General features: G+C 40.1%; 1 protein-coding gene across 1 annotated transcript; it reads right to left on the bottom strand.

Moving 5' to 3' along the window:
- Positions 1 to 110: 110 nt before the first annotated feature.
- CNOT8 (CCR4-NOT transcription complex subunit 8) lies at positions 111 to 7,326 on the bottom strand. The gene is made up of 7 exons (XM_085317942.1): positions 7,117 to 7,326; positions 6,697 to 6,896; positions 4,790 to 4,983; positions 3,603 to 3,764; positions 2,637 to 2,781; positions 1,838 to 1,948; positions 111 to 1,478 (listed from the first exon to the last, which is right to left on the bottom strand). Exons 2-7 carry the CDS (start codon positions 6,811 to 6,813, stop codon positions 1,329 to 1,331), a joined length of 879 nt encoding a protein of 292 aa, XP_085174068.1. The 5' UTR covers positions 6,814 to 6,896; positions 7,117 to 7,326; the 3' UTR covers positions 111 to 1,328.
- Positions 7,327 to 7,774: the final 448 nt, after the last annotated feature.

Raw genomic sequence — 7,774 nt, 5'->3', positions numbered from 1 at the left:
CGTTTAAATGTGTTCTCCTCTTTTTTTAGATTCAGGCACATCTCTAATTCAGATTCCAGGTCCTGAACTTTGGGGGGTTTAGTGCTATATGGAAAATCCAAAACAAGGCCTGGTTTAAAAAAAATTTATTTTACAAAAATTAAAAACAAGTAGTATTTACAAGCATTTTAAATAACTTAACGCCTAATAACGAATTGTTTAAGCTTGTTTAAAATGCAAGACAAAGTCAAAATTTTAAATTTGCCATGTCCAAAAGGGTGTTTTTTTCTTTTTTCTTTTTTTTAAAAGAAATGTTACAGATCTGTTAAAAATAATGTAATAGAATAGAATAGCTTGTTTTTTTCTTTTTTCTTTTTTTTTTTAAAGTCAGAATCCCGAGTTGTTCTTTCATTTCTGGCTACTTTTCAGATGTTTATAACGAAGAGAAAAGGATTTTTTGTTAGTTGTAAAATACGTAGCAAAAATTAGGGGTCGGAGAAGGGGCAGGGGAAAGAGGGAGAAATACTTATCTGTCTGCTGAGTTACTTGTGTTGCAATGAGAAGAACAAAATTTGTATGCTAAGTTGAAGACGACGGAAGTCAGAATATTTGTCCAGTCCCCTGTGAAAAGGTCCTCTAGCAAAAGTGAACTTCTAGGCTCTCATAATCTATTCCAGAACAGTTTATTAATACCCGTAAGACCTAAGCTGAGGCTCAGTATGGGTCAAACCTGTACCATACAGAATTAGAAGCTATGGAGCTGATCAAATCAGCTACAGTATATCCGTTCTCACTGTTGTTAAAGCAAATCTCTGAATATTTTTAGCTGCAAGGATTATTTTAATGTCATCCTTTCCCAAACCTCCGCAGTGATCAAAGGGAGCAATATCCACAGACTACACAAAGATAAAAGTAAGCAAAACATGAGGTGAAGCTGTCACCCTCACAACATGCAGAGTTTTAAAAGAAGCTTCCTAAAGCACAATTTGCAAATTTGCGTGCGTGTCTGTGTCTGACTTCACTGGATTTCCAGACCCTTAGCTTTACCATTAAGTCTTCCTTGCAGGTTCTGTACAGTATAAAGAGAAAAAAAAAGAGGTATACACAATAGGTTCTGTCTCTTGCCCTTGGTATTAAAAAGATGGCAAGCCACCAATGCTGGCATTAGGAATTCAGTCAACTGCCTTCTCGGTTTCAAATGAAGACGCAGCTTTTCTCTTCAGCAAAACTGTAGGCCTTCTGCAGACTGTATACTGTAGATGCCTTTTGTTTGAGACACTGTTAGGGAAAATGGTTGAGGACAGCAGCTGCCAGTATGGTACCCATGTTCTGCCAAGAGGTACCACTTATCATGGCTGCATGTTGTTGATAATAGCCAAAATGCTCATCTTCTCTTGGGCTGAGTCCACATCTTCATTTTGTTTCTGAGCCACTCCTGTGCCAAGGCCATACAGCCGCCCACAATACTTTGCATCATCAATCGTATCCTCAAAAAACAACTGCAGAGAAAGAAAAAAGGAAAAAGTGGGCATTTAATTGTGCCTCTTCATCAGAAAGTACCTAACATTTTTATTAAACAGGTCATTTGAGGTCAGCCACCTCTTAAGCTGCATCATGGGAATTTAAATAAGCACAAGAAAGAGGAGTAAATGAAGACAGTCTGTGCCAGTATCAACACTTCCTGTGACTGACACTTGGCAGTTGAGCTGTCATAAGGCTCAAAAAACAAACAAACAAAAAAAATACCCAATATTGTGTGTGTTGCCATGTGTGGACAGACTGTGGAGAAAGAAGAGTCAAAACAGGAACTATGACCCTCTTTGGTCTTGCTGCTGCAAGAAGAGGAATACAGCACTACCTCTTTCATTCTGAAGAATGCCATTCCTGTGAGCAGAGAGTCTGATCCTGCCTGGTGTTGTCGCCCAATTCGCTGCAAATCTAGCTGATCTGCCACTTCTTGAAGGCCGCCCTGCAATCAGAACAGAACAGACTTTATTTCCTAAAATCCAACTCTTACCAAAACTGTCACGTGTCACGCTTCTCCAGAACACTGAGTGTGAAGACTGACTCTCTTAAGATGAATCGATGCAGATTCCAGCAGTACTGGCACACCAGCTCTGAGCGATACACTGCTGTAAATATTGTTCAAGAACATATACAAACACTTGTGAAATTCTGGTACCTTGATTTCCTACTGCAAATAACCTATATCTACAGTCATCTCAGGTATGGATGCTGGACCTTTCCCTCCCTTTCCTCAAAGGAGTCTGATTCAGTAGATAAATTACTTTCAACCTTTTCGGTATTCTACCAATTAATCAAGCCATGCAATAGTTCATTTCAAACGAAAATGCTCCTCCTTGCATAAGGGAGACAAGCACACAGAATTCAAATGGCCTCCAAAATTACTGATAGGCAAACCAGAAGGTTATGGGAATATCCCTGGACAACAAGCRTACTGATGTCTACTGGAGTCTAGAATAGAGGAGGCAGTATAGATATAAAYGTATAGGTGCCTACAWGTGACTGTTAGGTTTTATACACATTCTAGCTTTAATAGACTTGATACATGCAGCAGTTCTGTCACCTGGCTTACTGCTCATTTACAGTGTTGACACCCATTCATTACTATGGGCCTGCTGGGGAGATGCAAGTACCTTGAGGTTTTTGCAGCTCTTCATTAGGTACTTTACATCATAGATAGATGGGAAAAAAAGGTTCAAGATATGGAAAAACTCATGTTCCTCTTCTGGTAACCTGGAATCTGTCAGCAGCTTCACCATGTAGCCAAAGTCATAACCACTGAAAACAAAACATACAGAAGCCAGATAAATAGGCAACAGCTATATTAAGTGGCCTTATCACGTTTTTCACAAGAATTTTATATGCTATAGCTTTCAAACCTTAACATTTTCAGCTGTTTATAAAACTTCTAGATCAGAGTCAGGATTTATCTTGACCATCTATCTCAATGTAGGAGTTTTGACTGCTTCCCTGTGTGCCTCCACTAATCTCTTACAGAACATCTATGCTGTTGGGAAGAATATACTTTTCTTCTCAACACTGCAAATTTCTGTAGCTATGAGCAGCATGGRAAGCAGGAAATCCTAGGAGTATTTGTTGCCACCTCCTCCTCCTCCCTCCAGTCCTTTCACTTGCAATCACATCAAAGACGTAAGAGGCTCTGGAATCAAATTGCTTGAAACACAAGAAAGACACCTCCACTACACAGATTTCTCCCCCTATACATAAACATAAGACAAAAACTGAAAAGAACAATGTTGTAATTAAAAAACAAAATCCCTACTTTACAATATACAGAAGTAGCTGTAGAAATCATGCTTCAACTTGTAACAATTGTTTCCATAGAGGAAGATTGTAAGAGTCAGAGAAAGGATTTGCAAGCTATGCAATACACAAAAGTCGGGCCACAGGAGGTGCTAATACAACACAAAGTGCCAGCTGTCCTTACGTCAGAAACTTGGCCTTTGTATCTTTAAAGAACTGCAGAGCTGCTATTCCCTCTCCTTAAAACCTGTGTCAGTGTCCACAGACAAAAGAGGGAGTATTTCAATCAACAGGAGACTTCTCACTTTGTTGCACAGTGATCCTCTTGGACCTACCTGTGAAATGACAGCCATTTCACACTGTCACTAAGGACAACTCCAGAAGTCATAAGCAACTCAGCAAAATGCAGAGTATCGATCCCTTCTTCTTCATGCTTCTGGAACTGCAGCCCAGAGCTCGCAAGCAGGTCTATGGAATCCTGAGAGTACATATCCTCCCTGAAAGAGAAAGGCAGTTTTGCACTCAAGATACTRACAAGGCAAGCTCATTCCAGAAAAATCACCCATGTGCTTCATCTCAAACCATCAGAGTGACCTGTAAGAGCATCTCTGGGTTCCACACTTGTCTCTAGAAAATTCAGATCAAATCAGTTTTCTTAACACGACTACTGAAACCACATCTATTCTTTGCAATCCATTCTGCAGTTGTAACCAGTTCATAATCCTATTGCTAGTGCAAATTCCAAAAAATCCACCTCCACAGAACTGAAGGACATTTTGAACAATATTGCTGGCACAAAGCTAGCAGACATACCACATGACAGCACAGAGAAAAGGGTAGCTGTCCCAAACAGGAAGAGGTGTAACTCTAAAGCAGTAAGCATCATTACTGTCCACATTTTTCTTTTTCACATCACAGCCTTATCTTCATCTACAATTTCACCTTTGTGAGCRGAAAAAATTGTATACTACTTTGCTTTTCAAATATGACCAGAATGAGTGAGCAGAATGAGTGACTGCTGGAGGGCAGAGGAAGAACTTGACTTCTGTACTAGATTGTTTTGTCTGGCATGGTGGGAAGGAACAAAATGCATGACAAAGGTAATCATCTGAGGTCAAATGAGGCATTCACGCTGTCAAAAATCTCATTTCAATACTTTTAAGGGACCAACAAATYTGTGAAACTAAATATTGCAACTTTTGGTGTCAATAATGCATGAACAGAATACATGAACTGAAAGTATGGTAAAGTTTAAGGCACATGCAATTATTGGGTATAAGCCATTTAGCAAGGAAAAGGGTATTAAGGATCACATTTTAGCAGGGCTTTGGCTTGCAGAAATACTGCAAACTACTGTCATGACAAAATAGATTCCCACATAATCTTTCCGTAACAGATTCTGAACTTTTATTGCTCACAATCATTCACCAGTGGTTAACATAGTGACACCTGCATTTGCCAAAGGAAAGCATCAGTGCATCAGCAGAGAATAGGCGATCATTCCCTAGCTCAGAAGACTCACGTAAGGTTGAATTTGAAGTTAAACTGCCAGGTATTGATTCCAGAAGGATACTCTCCCTTCTCATTTGTGAAAGTCAGGCCCAGCTGGATAATTTTCAGTAGGTCAACATTACACCGAAGGAGCTGGTACTGATAGTCTATGGAACTGCGGAATTCACCAATTGGCCTTACAACTACTCCAGGAAATTCTGTGTCCTAGTAAAGGAGGGGAGAGAAGAAAAACTTATTGCATCATTTCCTTTATCAACAGTCTTACATTCAATTCCACACTTCTATGTCTCAGCACTCATTTCTGTACATTTTTCTATTAAATTACTTACACAATAGAATGCAAAGAGAAAAAAAAGTATTTTAAGCTGCTACAAGTCAAATACTGAAAAAAACCCTAAACTATTGGTTAATTACTGTATTCATTTATTTTAGGTATTCTCTTTCAGCATTTCAGAATTGTTTCTTTCCAGAGTGTGGGGGGGAAAAAGTTATAAAATTATTCAATATGCACTACTGTGTAATCTGAACATCTCTCTCCTGAAGGACTTATCCTCGCATTTTCCCTAAATCTACTAAAACGGGCATTTTATATTTATTCACTGTTATGTTCTAAATACAAGTTAAATTTAGCACTCACAGTCTTAATGTGATAGTCCAGATAGTGATAATCTTCACTGTTTTTGAAGAACAACCAACACCTAAATTAATGAAAGCTACTGCCAATCAAAACAGACCTTTACAACAGAGAAACTGTGTACTATATGAAAAACATTTTACTTAGTAAAGATAGCACACAATCACTGGCTAAAACCTCAAATTTCTAGACTACTTTTCAAATTCATTTTCATAACTTCTAACTAACTTAATAAAGAATAAATCCAAAAACTTTCATAAAGAATACATCTTTGTGCATCTGACATTTCTTCCTAGTCCAGCATCTTTGTGTGTCCAGTCTTACTGCAGTTATTCATATATGATATCAGTCCAGCCATTAGCACAGATCTATCTAAACACACTTTCATTAAGATCAAGTAGAGCAAAGAAGCAAGAAAGCTTGTTTCCCACCAACTGATGACAACTGAATCAAATTTACAGAATTCTAGATGTTTCATTTTTTGAATATTACATACTGTGCAGGGACATGTATTTTTATGCCACACTTTAATAAGTATTTTGCACGTCTTGAATCTTAGAGTCCCTAAGTAGAGTTGGCACAGTATGATAACTAGAAACAGTTATTAACAGTCATTAACTGGCCTCTGCCAAGCAGATACATACTCTTAAGGGCAGGAAAGAAACCATTCCTCCCATCTCTCCCTTTATCTTGAAACTAGAGTTCTCATTAAGATTCTTGGTCTTCTTAAATAAAACTCTTTGAACACATTGTCATACCTACAGCCAGCAGAGTCCATTCCATAAGACTCAGCATCTGACTGCAGTAAAAAGGAGGCACACTCATACACTAACAAATTGTCACTTGCAGGCCTTCTGTCCTACCACATCATGGCACTTCCCATACCCAAAAGAGAGAGAGTCATTCAAAGGACAAATATGCTAAGCTAATGAAATCTAGCAGATTTAAACCCAGTTGTACATCTGATCTGTTTGAGACTGTATTAGTTTATGCAATAGAAATAGTTAAATATTAAATGATTTCAGATGTTGAAAGTGGTTTCTCACTTCCCTACCTATCATTTGATCTGCACTGAATACCACATTCACTAAAACCTGTGAACAGCTTACCACTGAACACTGAATTTCTAAGTTTTCACCACTTAGAGACTGAACTGACTCAGTTTGGTAAGGGAAAAACACCATTTCTGGCTCAAGAATCAATTTATTCCCCTACCTCCTAAAAAACAAACAAAACCCCCAAACTTTGACTGTGGCAATAAAGGTGAAGTATAACATACTTACCATTGCAATGTAGCTGTAACTTAGAACAATCTCTCGAATTTTCCTCATCTCTTCTTCCAGATTGTTTGCCCATACTTCACAGATAACCTGGCTGTTCTCTGCAAGGGCTGCTGGCATCTTGCAGYGACTGGAGTAAAAGCAGCTGATGTTGAATTCAGACGACAGCGTAGTATTGCAAGCTCTGCGATCTAACCAGTGTGCTGCATGAGAGAGAGAAACATACAGTACTTTACATGAAGAAAGATCGACACATCAGATTGAAAGCACCAGTAGAGTAAGTCATATTTCTATTCTCATCCTCAAATGGCACTGCTGAAGCTTTACACTAGGTCTTTTCTTACTTTTATCACTTTCTTTAAACATGCTGAAAGAGAAGAAAAACTAAAGCAACTGTATCTCATGATACAAGAGCAGACATACAATTAACAGAGTCCAGCTATGCAAGTCAGTAGTCCCTCTCCCTTTCTTCCTCTCCAGGCATAAACTCTGAAACTTTAGGCATAAGATGCACATCAAAGTACTACTGGGATAGTTTTGAAGAACCATAATAGATTGCTTCACAAATGACACTTATAAAGGCACATGCTTCTCTTGAGGTAATTCAGGAAACACTGAAAAAATAAGTCTTCCAGTTTATGCTAATGCTGTTTCAGCAGTACAGCACCTAGGACACATCACACCTCACGTGACCAGTTGCCTGTCATTTTCTAAAACGACACGGGCAAAATTATTAAGGAAACAGGCAGATAAGGCTCGGGTACTCCAGCAAACTCCCGCCACGCTCGTACGAAGTTAGCTGAGGGCAACTACAGTGGGAAGAGGGGCTCAAGGCAACAGCCAGAGCCTTTCTGCTAATGGCCCCGGCCCCAGAGCCGAGGGGGAGGGCCGGGGGCCACCAGCCGCCGCCGGGCCGAGCCCCCTCCCGGCAGCGGGCGGGCTCTGCCGCGAAGGCCGCGCTGCTGGCCCGGGCCCGCCGCGGCCTCTCACGCCGCTGCCGGCCCCGCCGCCAAGGGGGGCCGCGGAGAGGGGGAAAGCCCTAGCGCCCCCGGCAGCGGGCGGGCTCTGCCGCGAAGGCCGC

The sequence above is a fragment of the Rhea americana genome, unplaced genomic scaffold (assembly GCF_003343005.1).
Source record: "Rhea americana isolate MKP2758 unplaced genomic scaffold, rheAme1 scaffold_51, whole genome shotgun sequence".
NCBI classification, from domain to species: Eukaryota; Metazoa; Chordata; class Aves; order Rheiformes; family Rheidae; genus Rhea; species Rhea americana.
The sequence above is the reverse complement of the archived record's forward strand: the minus strand, read 5'-3'. Positions and strand labels throughout refer to the sequence as shown.

Excerpts from the sequence above, each read along its gene's own strand:
- CNOT8 (XM_085317942.1), bottom strand. The coding sequence starts at position 6,813 with ATGCCAGCAGCCCTTGCAGAGAACAGCCAGGTTATCTGTGAAGTATGG. Across the intron at positions 2,782-3,602 it reads AAATGGCTGTCATTTCACAG|TGGTTATGACTTTGGCTACA; the intron begins GTAGGTCCAAGA and ends TTTTGTTTTCAG. Across the intron at positions 1,479-1,837 it reads CATTCTTCAGAATGAAAGAG|TTGTTTTTTGAGGATACGAT; the intron begins GTAGTGCTGTAT and ends CTTTCTCTGCAG.